Source organism: Schistocerca serialis, chromosome 2 (assembly GCF_023864345.2).
Source record: "Schistocerca serialis cubense isolate TAMUIC-IGC-003099 chromosome 2, iqSchSeri2.2, whole genome shotgun sequence".
Lineage (NCBI taxonomy): Eukaryota > Metazoa > Arthropoda > Insecta > Orthoptera > Acrididae > Schistocerca > Schistocerca serialis.
The window spans coordinates 858,918,603-858,937,979 of NC_064639.1; the positions used below are offsets into that span (position 1 = coordinate 858,918,603).

Consider the following 19,377-nt stretch of genomic DNA (forward strand, 5'->3'; position numbering starts at 1 on the left):
AGGGGGATAGTGGAAAAGGAGAGATATAAAAAGACTGGGTGCATTTGTGGAATATAGGGTTGTGTAGCGCTGGAATGGGAACAAGGAAGGGGCTAGATGGGTAAGGAAAATGAGCAATGAATGCTTAGGCCAGGAGGGTTACAGGAATGTAGGATATATTACAGAGAGAGTTACCACTTGCATAATTCAGAAAAGCTGGTGTTAGTGGGAAGGACTGAGATGGCACAGGCTGTGAAACAGTCATTGAAATGGAGAACATCATGTTGACCCATGTGCTCAGCAACAGGGTGGTCCAGTTGTTTCTTCACCAAAAGTTTGTCGGTGGCCATTTCTGGAGACAGGCAGTTTGTTGGTTGTCATACCTGTGTAGGAATAGAAAAGCAACTGAAATCACTCAACAGAGGAAAGTCTACTGGACCTGATGGGATACCAATTCGATTTTACACAGAGTACATGAAAGAACTTGCCCCCCTTCTAGCAGACATGTACTGCAAGTCTCTAGAGGAATGGAAGGTTCCAAATGATTGGAAAAGAGCACAGGTAGTTCCAGTTTGCAAGAAGGGTCGTCGAGCTGATGTGCAAAACTATAGGCCTATATCTCTGGCATCAATATGTTGTAGAGTTTTAGAACATGTTTTTTGCTCATGTATCATGTCACTTCTGGAAACCCAGAATTTACTCTGCAGGAATCAACATGGACTCCGGAAACAGTGATCGTGTGAGACCCAACTCGCTTTATTTGTTCATGAGACCCAAAAAATATTAGATACAGGCTCCCAGGTAGATGCCATTTTCCTTGACTTCCGGAAGGCAGTCGATACAGTTTTGCACTGTTGCCTGATAAACAAAGTAAGAGCCTACGGAATATCAGACCAGCTGTGTGGCTGGATTGAAGAGTTTTTAGCAAACAGAACAGAGCATGTTGTTCTCAATCGAGAGACATCTACAGACGTTAAAGTAACCTCTGGCATGCCACAGGAGAGCGTTATGGGACCATTGCTTTTCACAATATATATAAATGACCTAGTAGATAGTGTCAGAAGTTCTATGCGGCTTTTCGTGGATGATGCTGTAGTATACAGAGAAGTTGCAACATTAGAAAATTGCAGCAAAATGCAGGAAGATCTGCAGCAGATAGACACTTGGTACAGGGAGTGGCAACTGACCCTTAACATTGACAAATGTTGTGTATTGCGAATACATAGAAAGAAGGATCCTTTATAGTATGATTGTATGATAGAGGAACAAACACTGGTAGCAGTTACTTCTGTAAAATATCTGGGAGTATGCATACGGAAAGATTTGAAGTGGAATGATCATATAAAATTAATTGTTGTAAGGTAGGTGCCAGGATGAGATTCATTGCGAGAGTTCTTAGAAAAGGTAGTCCATCAACAATACTTGAGTATTGCTCATCAGTGTGGGATCCGTACCTGGTTGGGTTGACAGAGGAGATAGAGAAGATCCAAAGAAGAGCAGTGTGTTTTGTCACAGGGTTATTTGGTAAGCATGATAGCGTTATGGAGATGTTTAGCAAACTCAAGTGGCAGACTCTGCAAGAGAGGCGCTCTGCATCGCGATGTAGCTTGATGTCCAGGTTTCAAGAGGGTGCGTTTCTGTATGAGGTATCAAATATATTGCTTCCCCATACTAATACCTCCCGAGCAGATCACGAATGTAAAATTAGAGAGATTCAAGCCCGAACAGAGGCTTTCTGGCAGTCATTCTTCCCGCAAACCATACGCGACTGGAATAGGAAAGGGAGGTAATGACAGTGGCACGTTAAGTGCTCTCTGCCACACACCGTTGGGTGGCTTGCTGAGTATAAATGTAGATGTAGATGTAAATGATGGCAGATTAGCTTGTATATCACATGACTGGTTTCACAGATAGCCCTGCCTTTGATGAGATAGATGATGTTTGTGACCGGACTGGAATAGGTGGATGTATGGGACAGGTTCTTGCACCTAGGTCTATTTCAGGGATATGAGCCATAAGGGAAGTGGTTGGAAGCAGGGGTTGTGTAGGGATGGATGAGAATATTGTGTAGGTTTGATGGGCAGTGGAATACCACAGTGAGTGGGGCTGAATGGATAGTGGATAGGACATTTCTCATTTCAGGGCACAATTAGACGTAGGGTCTCAACTACCTCTCATGGTATTTTCAACAAAGGCCTTTTTGGCCAAAAGTGTACTTTCTGACAGTATTTTTGTTGTACCTATCTGTGGCTCAGCGTCGCTGCTACCACTATAAGTTGAGTGTTTTAAATTCTGGTGACAATATTTCAAGTTGCTTTGTGTGTGCTGTTAAAGTCATGTTTCTGCCCTTAGAGGTATTATGCCTCTGTGATCTTTATCCCAAACTGTGACATTGCTCAACAATTTGGTGATTCACCTTCCTTATGCGCTATAAAAGGAGGAGAAGCACTTGCATTCACCTGTAAAAACTGTGAATTGTGAAACTTGAATTATCCACCAACTAGGATATATTGAAAATATATTTGGATGAACCACCTCTCAATCCCATTTTGTGTCCAGTTCATATCTCTTGGATCTATCCCACATAGCATCACTTATCAGGAAATCGTTTCAGTTGGACTAGGTATCAGACTTTAAGATTCTTTAAAACTGAGGTGAAACTGTGAACTACAATAAGTGGAACATCCCCAAGTTCATTAATAAATATCTTCTAGTGTACTAAATATCTCAAAATGAAGATTTTAGTCAAGCTCCTAAGGCGTATATCCAGCTTTACATCAGCAGCCCAAATGTTGATAATTAAAATGGCAATGTCACCATTCTCTTAGTTAAAAAATCATGCAAAACTAAGTATATGGATGGAAAATCCAGGATGGAATATAATGTGTGATTATTTTATGTCTGTTTTGCATTGTGCTGCACAGCCATTAATTCTTTAAGGTGTATGTAAATCATTATGTCAACTGCTATTAAGAAAATGCTTTAATTTTCACTCTGCTGGTATTCATTCAACATAATCAGCATGGAGTGGGGTGTTTTAGTATATACCAAAATATTTTATGCAATAAGCTTGATTTGGCTTTTTGTTACTGTGTTGACAAAGGTATTTACACTTGGTGGCTTGCAACATGAGGTTAGGTGTAGAGCTATGAGCTATGTAACTGTTTGATGTGTGTTAAAGCACTCCACCAAGTCCCAGGCACTCGTCACCTGATGACATTGGTCTGGTAGTAAGGCATTCCCTTAATAGCTAGTGAGAAGGTGATTTACATTATTCCTTATAGAACATAATATGTGTATAAAGACAGATCACAATTCAGCAAATAGAAGAGGCTGTTGAGTAATGATTCATTCTTATTCTCAGCAAATGAACTGTTGAATGATATCCTTAGTCACCTATCTCATTACACAGGATTAAACATTTTCCCTACAGTAAAGTGGGTCTACTTTACATCTTCATGGGTAGCTTTGCACCAACCACATTCAATCTTGTCTAGCACCTATTACAATAAACATTTAGCTGAACAAAAAATATGGCTAGTTTAATGGTAAATTTAGCATATGGAATACCCTAATTAAATGTGTAGACTGAATGTTAAATTAAGTTCTGTTCTCCTATAAACATAAAACATGTAATTTATGGCAGACATTCAGATGGAGTTGCCAGAAATGATATTAACTAAATAGAAAAAGTCATTAGAAAATTTGTAATTATTTAGTTTAGTGACAAGGAGTAGTAATAACTGCATAATCAACCAATGAAGGGAAAAAATGATTCACATCTTTCATGAAATACTTATTTAATTTTCAGGTTACCAAACCATGCTTAAAAGTGTTTAAAAATTGCAGATGACTTACTTCTAGTTCTCCACAACAACGGGATGACAGACACATCAACCATGAAGAACATAGCTGCCAAAATAATGGCTGACAATGTCGCTTTTGGAAGAAAGAAGAATGTTGAGGTCAGAAATGCTAGAGCCAACAGCACCAGTGCACCTGTAACCAACAGTCCCATAAGTAATTACTTGAACAGTTTGAGCCAAATAAATATTTGTTATGAATATAACAGTATAATAAAAAGCATAGTTGCTACTCACCACATAGCGGACGAGCTGAGTTGCAGAAAGGCACAACAAAAAGACTGCCAGGAAGTTAGCTTTCGGCCAACAAGGCCTTTGTCAAAAATAGACAATATACAAACACACACACACACACACACACACACACACACACACACACACACATGCAAATGCATCTCTCACACACATGACCACAGCCTCCAGCAACTGGAGCCAGCCAGCTGCCAAGAAATGTGATTATGTGTGTGTGAGTTGCATTTATGTGGGTGTGTGCATGTATGCAATCTTGTTGGCCGAAAGCTAACATCCTGACAATCTTTTTGTTGTGTCTTTCTGTGACTCAGCATCTCTGCTATATGGTGAGTAACAACTATCCTTTTCTTTATATTAAACAATGGAAAATCCAGGATGGAATGTAACAGTATTAGAAAGGCACAACAAAAAGATTCAGACAATTACAGCTTTCAGCCATTAAGACCTTTGTCAGCAATGGACACACATACACACAGACACTCACACAAACCTAACCCGCACACATGTCTGCAGCCTCAGACAACTGAAACCACACTGTGAGCAGCAGCACCAGTGCATGATGGGAGTGGCAACTGGGTGGGGATAAGGAGGAGGCTGGGGCGTTGAGGGGGAGGGATAGTATGGTGGGGGTGGCAGACAGTGAAGTGCTGCAGTTTAGACGGAGGGCAGCAGTGAAGGTGAGGAGGGGGGGAGGGGGGGGGGGGGGTAAATAGTGGAAATGAGATAAATATAAAGAAATTGAAAGACTGGGTGTGGCAGTGAAATGATGGCTGTGTGGTGCTGGAATGGGAACAGGGAGGGGGCTGGATGGGTGAGGACAGTGACTAACAAAGGTTGAGGCCAGGAGGGTCATGAGAACATAGGATGTATTGTAGGGAAAGTTGTCACCTGCACAATTCAGAAAAGCTGGTTTTGGTGGGAAGGATCCATATGGCACAGGTTGTGAAGCAGTCATTGAGATCATGTTTAGCAGTGTGTTCAGCAACAGGGTGGTCCTCTTGTTCCTTGGCCACAGTTTGTCAGTGGCCATTCATGCAGACAGACAGCTTGTTAGTTTTCATGCCTACGTATAGAATGCAGCACAGTGGTTGCATCTTAGCTTGTAAATCACAAGACTGGTTTCAAAGGTAGCCCTGCCTTTGATAGGATAAGTGATGTTAGTGACTGGACTGGAGTAGGTGGTGGTAGGAGGATGTATGGTACAGGTCTTGCATCTAGGTCTATTACAAGGGTATGAGCCATGAGGTAAGGGATTGGGAGCAGGGGTTGTGGAGGGATGGACGAGTACATTGTGTAGGTTCGGTGGATGGCAGAATGCCACCCTAGGAGGGGTGGGAAGGATAGTGGGTGGCTTCCTCTTTCATTTCTTACTCCCAATCCATATTCATCTACTACGTTTCCTTCTCTTCCTTTTCCTACTATCGAATTCCAGTCACCCATGACTATTAAATTTTCGTCTCCCTTCACTATCTGAATAACTTATTTAATGTCATCATACATTTCATCAATCTCTTCATCATTTGCAGGGCTAGTTGTCATATAAACTTCTGCTACTGTAGTAGGCATGGGCTTTGTGTCTATCTTGGCCACAATAATGTGTTCACTATGCTGTTTGCAGTAGCTTACCCACACTCTTATCTTTTTATTCATTATTAAACCTGCTCCAGCATTTCCTCTATATGATTTTGTATTTATAACCCTGTATTCACCCTGACCAGAAGTCTTGTTCCTCCTGCCATCAAACTTCACTAATTCCCACGATAGCACAGCAAGGTCATTTTGGTTAGTGTTACAAGGCCAGATCAGTCAATCATCCAGACTGTTGCCCCTGCAACTACTGAAAAGGCTGCTACCCCTCTTCAGGAACCACATGTTTGTCTGGCCTCTCAACAGATATTCCTCTGTTGTGGTTGTACCTATGGTATGGCTATCTGTATCGCTGAGGAACGCAAGCCTCCCCACCAGTGGCAAGGTCCATGGTTCATGGGAGATTAAGATATATACTCTGTGCAAAATTTTACCAGGCAGCTTCCTCATTCATGCCTTATTGCTGGTCCATATTCACCTACTACTTTTCCTTCTCTTCCTTTTCCTACTATCAAACTCTAATCCCACCTGACTATTAAACTTCTGTCTCCCTTATCTATCTGAATAATTTCTTTATCACATCATACATTTCTTCAGTCTCTACATCATCTGCGGAGATAGTTGGCATATGAACTTGTTCTACTGTGGTAGGCAAGGGCTTCATGTCTATCTTGGTTACACTAATGCATTCACCATCCTGTTTGTAGTAGCTTATCTGTGTTCCTGCTTTTTTTTATTCATTGTTAAACTTAGTCCTGCATTACCCACATTTGATTTTGTATTTATAGCACTGTATTCACTGGACCAGAAGTATTATTCCTCCTGCCACTGAACTTCATTAATTCCCACCATATCTAACACTAACCTATCCATTTCCCTTTTTAAATTTTCTAACCTACCTACCCGATTAAGGGATCTGACATTCCATGCTCCGATCCACAGAATGCCAGTTTTGTTTCTCCTAACAATCATATCTTCCTGAGTAATTCCCACCTGGAGATCGAAATTGTAGACCATTTTACCTTCAGAATATTTTACCCAATAGGCTGCCATCATTATTTAACCATACAGTAAAGCTGTATGCCTTGGGAAAAATTATGGCTGTAGTTCCCCCTTGCTTTCAACCATTCACAGTACCAGCACAGCAATGCTGTTTTGGTTGATGTTGCAAGACCAGTTCAAACAGTCATCCAGACTGTTACCCCTGCAACTACTGAAAAGGCTGCAGCTCCTCTTCAGAAACCACATATTTGTCTGGCCTTTCAGCAGATCCCCTTTGTTATGGTTGCACCTACAATGCAGCTATCTGTATCGCTGAGACATGCAAGCCTTCGTGCCAATGGCAAGATCCATGGTTCATGGAGGGCATATTATTATACAACCCACATATTGTCCATATAGTGTATCACTACAAATATAATTTTTAAAGTATTAATTAAAATTGTGCTTACATGATTAAAAGGTTAGGACAATGTGACTATTCAGTTGTATTTCAATCTTATTAACCAAAAATTACTGCAACAATAAGTATATGAATTGCTATATGATTTGAGTAATTGGTCATACCTGTAAAGAGGCCACCCATTGTTGTTTTTACTCCAGATGAATGGTTAACAGCTGTTCTTGTGAAAGATCCAGTGATTGGCATTCCATAAAATAATGAGCCAGCAATGTTACATACTCCCAGGGCAAGCATTTCTTGTGTAGCATCAATAGGTTTCCCACCAGCTGCAACAATGAGCAAGAAAAATAAATACAAACCCCGTGTTACAAGACTTCAAAATGAAATATTATTAAATTCCAAGGTAAAATACAATTTTAAATGTACTTACATAGAATTACATTTAATTAAAAATAGATGGAAAATAAATCTAGATACCAAACGAAAAAGCACAGGTACAAACAGAAAGATATGTATATAATAACTTTCAGATCCAGCAATTTTGTCCTCTGGAGAAAAAGTAACTGAGGGTTGGAAGTACCACTTTTGCTTGCCAACTTCATTAACTTTGTCTTCGCTTAGATGTTTTCTCATTATTGTTTTTATCTTCCCTGAATTTTTTGCATGGTAACATATCATTTATGATTTTTCATTCAGTTGGTTGTTAACCTATCTCAGAACTGTTACAACTTGTAATGTCTCATGTTTTCATTTTCCATTTGTTTCTGCCCTCCAGTCTTTTACTACCTCATAAGATACCCTCAATTTGTCAGATGAACTGGTTAGAGATTTTGTGGTGTTTTGTTGGGGCTCTGCCTGATGTTACATAGTGAATGTATGTGCACTGTAGTTTTTTTTTATTGAGAGCTCTTTCCTTATAGAAGTTTTAGAAACTATAAAATCAAATATGTCAGAGAAATGTAATTGCTCTATAATTTTAATATGCACATTTTAAACTGATCAAGAGTGTGATTAAAGCTTATCCTTGATGGTTTGTCCTATTAGGTATTTGTGGCCTCATTTCTTGTTTCAATAAAATTTGCAATTTCATGTTGTTAATAAATGTGACAGAAAATGAATGCATGCAGTTTTTAATTATCTAATTGTGCACCATGAAACAGTAGGGGAAAGAGAGTAAGATCAAAAGACAAAGAGTGGGGAAAATCTGAGGTAGAATTACAGTGATGAAAGCTGAAATTACTTTTCATCTGTACCAGCATATTTAAATAATTTAAATATAATATCACTCAGATACAAATTAATTTAAATATAATATCACGTAGGAAATAACTTACCAAATGCTTTAGCAATTGCCACACTTTCCAGTATAGCAATCAGAGGCAATGTGATGATATTTGTGCCAAGAGCAGATACCATTTCTGGGAAGCTATATGTTTCATTTTGATATGTTGTACTGAATGGTGGTGGAGAGAATGGTGGGAGGCCACTTTGTATTTCACCTAAAATTGAATTAATTTCATAGTTACCTCATGTAATACACTGGATGAGTTTCACTAGTTACATGTAAAATAAAGTAAGGCATGAAGTATGGTACATGTATGAGATTTACGACTGCTTCCTATTTATGCAAAATTCGTGTGATTGATTTTCAATTTTGCTGATATACACTGCAATTTTTTGAAAGAAACATTCAGTTGCCTTACTTAGCAGAAGAAGCATTTAGATGTTCATATATATTTCAAATGTTAGCATTTTCCTATTTTATTTGTGCGTGCGTGCATGCGTGTGTGTGTGTGTGTGTGTGTGTGTGTGTGTGTGTGTGTGTGTGAGAGAGAGAGAGAGAGAGAGAGAGAGAGAGAGAGAGAGAGAGAGAGAGAGATAGAGAGAGAGAGAGTTCAAATAAAGTAAAACAAACCTGTTAAAGAAAAAGGAGCATTGCCATCTGTGTACATGAGATATGCCAAAAGAGTCCCGACAATACAGGCAATGGCATTTCGACTCAGGGCCAGAAACCAAAATACTTTGCTGAGTGCTTTCCTTGCTTTAGAACTCCCAGAAAGATCTCTTCCTTTGTCAATATCATTCAGTTTCTAAAATGGTAAAAAAAGATGATAAGTTTATTTATGTTTTTAAGTTACATGGTGAGTGAACACAGTATATTCAAGTTTATACCTGTAAAAATAACAATCCGATAATGGTACAGACTCCTAGAACAACATCCCACAGTTGAACATACGTAATTCTTTCCACTAAGTTTGACCATGATTCAAGAAAATCGTTAGAAGTGCCTCCAATTCCCAACAGACCTTTCAGCTGGGAAAATGCAATAGTAATAGCAGCTGCTGATGTAAACGCTGTTGTCACTGGCATTGATATAAAATCCACAAGAAAACCTGTTGATGAGATAGTTGGAAGTTTAAATATTAGTGCTCACATTACAGCCACAATATAAATTTAATACTTAACTTATTGAAGTCTTAAAATCACACACACACACACACACACACACACACACACACACACACACACACACACAAATGGTGACCCAAAAGTCCATTAACATTTGAAAATGTACTAATTCATGGAATAATGTAGGTAGAGAGGTAAAAATTGACACACATGCCTGAAATGACGCGGTGTTTTATTGAAACGAAAAACAAGTGTAAAAACTGACCAGCAGATGCCACTGGGCAGCAGCATGTCAGTGACACCACAGGGTGTGAGGTATGCCATGAAGTTTCAGAATTGCATCATCCTTAGCCTGGCTGATTAACACAAATTTTATGCAGGATAGCACTCCATCCCATAGGGGTATGTATGTGAAATATCTCTTGCACACTTTGTTTGGTGAGGATCACATGCTGATCCACCACTTCCATCATGATTGGCCTCCCAGGTTCACAGTCGTCTACCCAGGTGATTATTGCTTGTGAGGTTAACCATGTGGTCGCAAGTCTACCATGATCATCTCACCTCTTCAGAGATGCTAAAAGACAACATACAATGGCAACTTCTCACCACACCTACTGATATGTGGTGGGTCTACAGTGCTATTCACCACACTGTCCCTCAACTACAGTTATTGTTGATGAATTACAGCTGACTTGTTAAGTATTTGTTATAAAGACCACTGTTTTTGCTAAAAATCAAGTTATGCTAATTATCAATTTTGAATTTGATGAAAAACCATCTGTTGGTCATTTTTTGCAACTTTTTTTGCAGTTTCAATAAAATCCCATGTCATTTCAGTTATATGTGTCAATTTTTACCTCGCTACCAACATTTTGTACAGAAACCAGATGGCAGTTATAAGAGTCGAGGGGCATGAAAGGGAAGCAGTGGTTGGGAAAGGAGTGAGACAGGGTTGTAGTCTCTCCCTGATGTTATTCAATCTGTGTATTGAGCAAGCAGTAAAGGAAACAAAAGAAAAATTTGGAGGGATGAAGTAGTGAAGGCAGCAGAGGATCAAGTAGATAAAAAGACGAGGGCTAATAGAAATCCTTGGGTAACAGAAGAAATATTGAATTTAATTGATGAAAGGAGAAAATATAAAAATACAGTAAATGAAGCAGGCAAAAAGGAATACAAACGTCTCAAAAATGAGATCGACAGGAAGTGCAAAATGGCTAAGCAGGGATGGCTAGAGGACAAATGTAAGGATGTAGAGGCTTGTCTCACTAGGGGTAAGATAGATATTGCCTATAGGAAAATTAAAGAGACCTTTGGAGAGAAGAGAACCACTTGTATGAATATCAAGAGCTCAGATGGCAACCCAGTTCTAAGCAAAGAAGGGAAGGCAGAAAGGTGGAAGGAGTATATAGAGGGTTTATACAAGGGCGATGTACTTGAAGACAATATTATGGAAATGGAAGAGGATGTAGATGAAGATGAAATGGGAGATAAGATAATGCGTGAAGAGTTTGACAGAGCACTGAAAGACCTGAGTCGAAACAAGGCCCCAGGAGTAGACAACATTCCATTAGAACTACTGATGGCCTTGGGAGAGCCAGTCATGACAAAACTCTACCATCTGGTGAGCAAGATGTATGAGGCAGGCGAAATACCCACAGACTTCAAGAAGAATATAATAATTCCAATCCCAAAGAAAGAAGGTGTTGACAGATGTGAAAATTACCGAACTATCAGTTTAATAAGACACAGCTGCAAAATACTAACACGAATTCTTTACAGACGAATGGAAAAACTGGTAGAAGCGGACCTCGGGGAAGATCAGTTTGGATTCCATAGAAATGTTGGAACACATGAGGCAATACTAACCTTACGACTTATCTTAGAAGAAAGATTAAAAAAAGGCAAACCTACGTTTCTAGCATTTGTAGACTTAGAGAAAGCTATTGACAACGTTAACTGGAATACTCTCTTTCAAATTCTGAAGTTGACAGGGGTAAAATACAGGGAGCGAAAGACTATTTACAATTTGTACAGAAACCAGATGGCAGTTATAAGAATCGAGGGGCATGAAAGGGAAGCAGTGGTTGGGAAAGAAGTGAGACAGGGTTGTAGTCTCTCCCCGATGTTATTCAATCTGTATATTGAGCAAGCAGTAAAGGAAACAAAAGAAAAATTCGGAGTGGGTATTAAAATTCATGGAGAAGAAGTAAAAGCTTTGAGGTTCACTGATGACATTGTAATTCTGTCAGAGACAGCAAAGGACTTGGAAGAGCAGTTGAACGGAATGGACAGTGTCTTGAAAGGAGGATATAAGACAAACATCAACAAAAGCAAAACGAGGATAATGGAATGTAGTCAAATTAATTCGGGTGATGCTGAGGGGATTAGATTAGGAAATGAGACACTTAAAGTAGTAAAGGAGTTTTGCTATTTAGGGAGTAAAATAACTGATGATGGTCGAAGTAGAGAGGATATAAAATGTACACTGGCAATGGCAAGGAAATCGTTTCTGAAGAAGAGTAATTTGTTAACATTGAGTATAGATTTAAGTGTCAGGAAGGCATTTCTGAAAGTATTTGTATGGAGCGTAGCCATGTATGGAAGTGAAACATGGACGATAACCAGTTTGGGCAAGAAGAGAATAGAAGCTTTTGAAATGTGGTGCTACAGAAGCATGCTGAAGATAAGGTGGGTAGATCACGTAACTAATGAGGAGGTATTGAATAGGATTGGGGAGAAGAGAAGTTTGTGGCACAACTTTACTAGAAGAAGGGATCGGTTGGTAGGACATGTTTTGAGGCATCAAGGGATCACAAATTTAGCATTGGAGGGCAGCGTGGAGGGTAAAAATCGTAGAGGGAGATCAAGAGATGAATACACTAAGCAGATTCAGAAGGATGTAGGTTGCAGTAGGTACTGGGAGATGAAAAAGCTTTCACAGGATAGAGTAGCATGGAGAGCTGCATCAGACCAGTCTCAGTACTGAAGACCACAACAACAACAACCAACATTTTCACATGAAGTATTGGATTTTGAAATGTTAATGGTGTTTTGGGTCACCATATATACTGAATAATTTATGTATGGAGGAGTTTAAAATACCTTGTGATGAAATTGACTAAATTTACAAAAGATGGCATGATTCAGTAATAATAAACTGACTTTGCTAATATGACACTCTTTGGCATATATATTTTATATGTCAGTGAGAAGGGGAACCATAGGGCTTATTGATGTTTAAAAATGTTTACATGTAATCAGTGTCATCTTATAATATATACAGGGTGTTACAAAAAGGTACGGCCAAACTTTCAGGAAACATTCCTCACACACAAATAAAGAAAAGATGTTATGTGAACATGTATCCGGAAACGCTTAATTTCCATGTTGGAGCTCATTTTAGTTTCGTCAGTATGTACTGTACTTCTTCGATTCACTGCCAGTTGGCCCAATTGAAGGAAGATAATGTTGACTTCGGTGCTTGTGTTGACATGCGACTCATTGCTCTAAAGTACTAGCATCAATCACATCAGTACGTAGCATCAACAGGTTAGTGTTCATAACGAACGTGGTTTTGCAGTCAGTGCAATGTTTACAAATGCAGAGTTGGCAGATGCGAAGCAATTGATCGGCATCTTAGGGAGCACGGACCATTCCAGCCTATGACTCGTGACTGGGGAAGACCTAGAACGACGAGGACACCTGCAATGGACGAGGCAATTCTTCGTGCAGTTGATGATAACCCTAATGTCAGCGTCAGAGAAGTTGCTGCTGTACAAGGTAACGTTGACCATGTCACTGTATGGAGAGTGCTACGGGAGAACCAGTTGTTTCCGTACCATCTACAGTGTGTGCAGGCACTATCAGCAGCTGATTGGCCTCCATGGGTACACATCTGCAAATGGTTCATCAAACAATGTGTCAATCCTCATTTCAGTGCAAATGTTCTCTTTATGGATGAGGCTTCATTCCAATGTGATCAAATTGTAAATTTTCACAATCAACATGTGTGGGCTGACGAGAATCCACATGCAATTGTGCAATCACGTCATCAACACAGATTTTCTGTGAACGTTTGGGCAGCATTGTTGGTGATGTCTTGATTGGGCCCCATGTTCTTCCACCTATGCTCGATGGAGCACGTTATCATGATTTCATATGGGATACTCTACCTGTGCTGCTAGAACATGTGCTTTTACAAGTACGACACTACATGTGGTTTATGCACGATGGAGCTCCTGCACATTTCAGTCGAAGTGTTCATACGCTTCTCAACAGCAGATCCAGTGACCGATGGATTGGTAGAGGTGGACCAATTCCATGGCCTCCACGCTCTCCTGACCTCAACCCTCTTGACTTTCATTTATGGGGGCATTTGAAAGCTTTTGTCTACACAACCCCGGTACCAAATGTAGAGACTCTTTGTGCTCGTATTGTGGACGGCTGTGATACAATACGCCATTCTCCAGGGCTGCATCAGTGCATCAGGGATTCCATGTGATGGAGGGTGGATGCATGTATCCTCGTTAATGGAGGACATTTTGAACATTTCCTGTAACAAAGTGTTTGAAGTCACACTGGTACGTTCTGTTGCTGTGTGTTTCCATTCCATGATTAATGTGATTTGAAGAGAAGTAATAAAATGAGCGCTAACATGGAAAGTAAGCATTTCCAGACACATGTCCACATAACATATTTTCTTTCGTTGTGTGTGAGGAATGTTTCCTGAAAGTTTGGCCATACCTTTTTGTAACACCCTGTATTAACATGTAGAAATTATATTAAGTGCTTAAACAGGCCCTTAGTTCAGCAACCCTAGTATAAAAACTTAAGACAGTTATTCCATTCTGTTTGCATCATTGTCTTTTTAGATTAAATGATGATGTACAATATAATAATTTATTATTCTACATAATTCAGAATACTGTATCCTGCCATTTATATTACATGACTTTAAAATGGATACATCACATTAAATGATACTGTGTGCCATTCCTGTCTATCATTGAGTACAATTTGGTACTAAAATTCCAAGTCATGTATGAAATTACCTGAAACTCTTGAACCCAAATAATGGAAAGTTCAGGATGGAATAACAACAGTATTATGAAAGGGATAGGTTACTACTCACCACATAGAGGAGACGTTGTGTTGCCAACAGTCACAACAAGAAGACTGTGTGTGTGTGTGTGTGTGTGTGTGTGTGTGTGTGTGTGTGTGTGTGTGTGTGTTTGCGTGTGTTCACTCTTTTTGACTGAGAGCATAAATGTAGAGCAGTCTTTTTGTTGTGCCTGTTTTTGATTCAGCATATCCTCCATGTGGTGAACAGCAGTCTACCCTTTTCATGAAATTCTTGTATTGTACAATATCCTTTATGTTGTACCCATTTCACTGCCATGCCCTTGAATCTACTCATAGGCCCCAATTCAACACTTTTGGGGAGTTTATTACAGAGAGTAGAAGCAATATGTTTGTAAGTGAACTTTTGCCAGCTTTGGAAATGGACATATTAATCAAATGTCCATTTCTTATGTTATGGTGCTGTACTAATATTCTGTAAGGAGTACAGTATTTACTGAGCCTTTACTTTATATGCTCTTGCTAATTTAAATATATAAACTCAGGACAGTCATAATATTAAGCTCTTTGAAATGCCGTATAAATTATTTTCATTGGGAATTTCCAGAACTGCATCTGATAGGGCTTTTCTTTCATTTAAAGATAGTAAAATTACCTTCTAATAGAGTACCTTTAATCAGATAGGAATGGAAGAAGGCTTAATAAGCATACATAGGCTATGTTTTACTGAAGCAGCCTCTCAGATAATGCAGTAGGTGGAATACATTTGAGAGCCTAGTCATTGTGAATACCTGAGTTAAGTATTTGAACAGTGTAGTATTCATAAAAGATTTACTGTATTGTTTGGTAATACGGAAATTAATTATGATATCTACAGTTTTATTTTTATTTAACTTTAGGAATTTCGTCTGAAACCATGCAAACTCATGCAGCCTTCACTGGTAGTACAATCTCTTGTAGCTCATTTTGATAAGAATTTTGAGTAACCAATGTTGTGTTATCAGTGTATAGTAGCCCATTGCTTCACAAGGAAGGATTAAAGGTAGATTATTTATATAGTCAATGAACATATATGGACAAAGAACTGAGACCTTAGGCACAGCCTTTGCAACTGCTGAAAATGAGATTTTTTAAATTGTCTTCACACTCTTGCAGTTGTTGTTACTTAAGCAGGATTCCAAAACACAAAGACCATTCTCTCCTTTTTGGTAGTACTGAAGCTGTTAGAATTTTGTTAGTGTCTGTACCAAATCTGTTCTTGATTCCAATTGTGTGCCATATTAAATGGAAAAATAAGCTTTATAATGATTCATTTGAGAAGTGTATATTTATGTAGTCATTGATTCCCATGCCAGTGAAGGCCTCATAAGTTTACACTTGAGATTTAATAATAGTATGACTGACTTTTCTCTCTGTAGAATTTAAATACTTTTAAATGCTTTTAAACTAAAGGAGTTCACTCACCAAATACCAGAAGTGTTGAGTTGTTGATAGGCACACACAAAAGAAAGGAAAGTTGTTAGCTCATCGGAGGATAAGTCTGAAAGATAGCAAGTTTTTCTCTTTTGTGTGTGCTTATTGAGTATTCAGCAGTTTTGCCTTTTGGAGAGTGATATCCACTCATCCAAAAGTATTTACATTCTTCAACAATTTTCATACAATATTTACTTTTTGCTTTATTTATTTTTTTCAATGTCTGACAGTACTCATTTGCAGAGCAGGCCCATAGCTTCCTGAATTTTAAAAGAAGCTTAGAAATCTGATGAATTCTTTAATTTTTTACTTTTCATTGAATTTGTATGGGATTTGAGTAACATATTTCTTATGTATGTATACTGCTTCACAGTCTTTTAGTATTTTGCAAACTGAAGTATGCACTCCAGTTTATAATTTATGATCCAGATTCAGATTCTTTATTATCCACTGACTACATGTAGTGGAATGGGCTTAACACTGATATACAATAAGCAATCACTCTGTTAATTAGACTATTTTTCACATTGCATGTACAAATAAGTTATCTTATGGTAAACTGTCGTATAGAACTGTAATACTAATCCTAAAACTCAGTTTCTACATTACCAGTATCCAGGAATTCTCTTAAACTGTAAACTGGATTGTTTATTAACCCTTTATACAACTTTTAAAATTATTGAAAGCTTTACCTTTTAACAATTTACCACATAAATGTTGCTGTAATACAAATATTAATCTGCCAATACAGTACCTGCTCTTTCTTCTTAGAAAAAAATCTACTCTTTATTTTTGTACAATATTTGCTCTGTATATTGTGACTCAGTGATCATTAAATGTGGAAATAATGAAATTAATGCAAATTTAATATTATATTTTGTTATACATTGACTTGTCCTACATGAGAATGTACTATTTGTGTACTGTAAGATTACCAGGACCAATAAAACGCTACTCTGCTCTACTTTATTTATTGCAGAATGAGGCAATTTTGCCTGTTTCTGTCAACCTATGTCTAGGAATGTCAATATTCATCATATTTCTGGTGTATGACAGTGTATGTTCTCTCTGGTGCCGAACTTTGCTATGTTGTTTTTTGCAAATATCAAGGATGCATGGATATAAAGATTTATCACTGTCATTATTTTGGTCTTAGTGAATAAAGGGTGGCAGTGTTCCTCTGGACCAACCTTACATATTATTCTTAGCACCTTTTTTTGAATCAGTAATACATCGCTAATGTGATGTGGGTACCCTGTAACAACAGCCCATATCCTAATGTCCAAAGTAAGCTATCCTAAGATATTCATGTGTCACTAGATCAGATAATTCCTGTATGAGATAGGAAACCCTTGACATCTTTCTGATGGAGTGATTAATGTGGGGTTGTCAGTTTAGTTTGGAATCAATATGTATTCCAAGCAGTTTTACAGATTTTACTTCTATGCTTTTAGTTAGTCCCAGCAGCAGGTATTGAGTTTTCTCTGGATTTCACAGTAGTTTATTAGATGTGAACCAGTTTAGTGTTAAGGAGTGTGTTCCAAGATTTCTGGCATAGCCTTATACTATTTGATCAAAAGTATCTGGACACCTGGCTGAAAACAACTTACAAGTTCATGGCGCCCTCCATCGGTAATGCTGGAATTCATAACAGTGTTGGCTCACCCTTAGTTTTTGAGGACAGCTTTCACTCTTGCAGGCATATGTCCGGTCAGGTGGTGGAAGGTTTCTTGTGGAATGGCAGCCCATTCTTCATGGAGTGTTGCACCATGGACAGTTATCGATGTCAGATGATGAGGCCTGGTACAAAGTCGGTGTTCCAAAATATCCCAAAGGTGTTCTATAGCATTCAGATCAAGACACTGTGCAGGCCAGTCCATTACAGGGATGTTATTGTTGTGTAACCATTCCACCACACACTGTGTGTTATGAACCAATGCTCGATCGTGTTGAAGAATGCCATCCCCAAATTGCTTTCAATAGTGGGAAGCAAGAAGGTGATTAAAACATCAATGTAGGCCTGTGCTGTGATAGTGCCATGCAAAACAACAAGGGGTGCAAGACCCCTCCATGAAAACCATGACCACACCACAACACCACTGCCTCCGAGTTTTACTGTTGGCACTACACACGCTGGCAGATGACATTCACCGGGCATTCACCATACCCACACCCTGCCATCAGATTGCCACATTATGTACTGTGATTTGTCACTCAACACAACATTTTTCCACTGGTCAATCGTCCAATGTTTACGCTTCTTACATCAAGCGAGGTGTCGTTTGGCATTTACTGGCGTGATGTGTAGCTTATGAGCAGCCGTTCAATCATAAAATCCAAGTTTTCTCACTGCCCACCTAACTGTCATAGTACTTGCAGTGGATCCTGATGCAGTTTCGAATTCCTGTGTAATAGTCTGGATAGATGTCTGCCTATTGCACATTACAACCCTCTTGAACTGCCTGTCACTCAATAGACGAGGTCTGCCTGACTGCTTTTGTGCTGCACGTGTCCCTTCACATTTCCACTTAACTATCATATCAGAAACAGTGGACATAGGAATGCTTAGGTGTGTGGAAATCCCACGTACAGACTTATGACACAAGTGACACCCAATCACCTGACCATGTTCAAAGTCCATGAGTTCTGCAAAGCACCCCATCTGCTCTCTCATGATGTCTAATGACTACTGAGGTCATGGAGTATCTGGCAGTAGGTGGCAGCACAATCCACCTATATGAAAAACGTATGTTTCTGTGAGTGGCCGGATACTTTTGATCACATAGTGTATCTCAAACTGTGGCAATTAATGTTGTGTCATCTGAATAGCAGATAACTGATTGAAGCCCAATAAAATGTGGCAAATTTAAGATCTGAAAATGCTATATTCTATTTTCTCTGTGAGGTACTGGATCAATTAAACAAAAGGTTTCATATGCTAGACATATTTTTTGATTTAACTAAGGCATTTGATTGTGTTGATCACAAAATATTGCTCCAGAAGTTGGAATACAGGTAGTTGCTCACAACTGGTTCACCTCTTACTTTATCAACGGACACAAAAGGTCATTATTCACAGTGTTGAGAAATGGCTGTGATGTAAGGTCTGAGTGGGGTACAATCAAATGGGTCTGCCCCAGGGATCAGTGTTGGGGCCACTTCTGTTCCGTATTTGTATAAATGATTTGACCTCTAGTATTAAGGGTAATTCTAAAATATTTCCTCAGGAACTTGTTAAGGTTTCCATTTGAAATTTATGTCAAATACTGAGGTCTACAATCCCACATCAGCGTTAAAAATTTAACTTCTAAGTCACTGAAAGTAAAAGTT

At 38.8% G+C, this 19,377-nt stretch overlaps 1 protein-coding gene across 1 annotated transcript in view; it reads right to left on the bottom strand.

Moving 5' to 3' along the window:
- Positions 1–19,377, bottom strand: part of LOC126455942 (sodium-independent sulfate anion transporter-like) — a 173,586-nt gene that overhangs the window by 42,245 nt on the left and 111,964 nt on the right. Inside the window, exons 4-8 of the mRNA XM_050091700.1 lie at positions 9,256–9,476; positions 8,999–9,173; positions 8,418–8,582; positions 7,248–7,409; positions 3,838–3,978 (exon numbers count right to left, since the gene is read on the bottom strand). Of these exons, the coding sequence (XP_049947657.1) occupies positions 3,838–3,978; positions 7,248–7,409; positions 8,418–8,582; positions 8,999–9,173; positions 9,256–9,476 (864 nt within the window). The remainder of the gene's footprint in view (positions 1–3,837; positions 3,979–7,247; positions 7,410–8,417; positions 8,583–8,998; positions 9,174–9,255; positions 9,477–19,377) is intronic.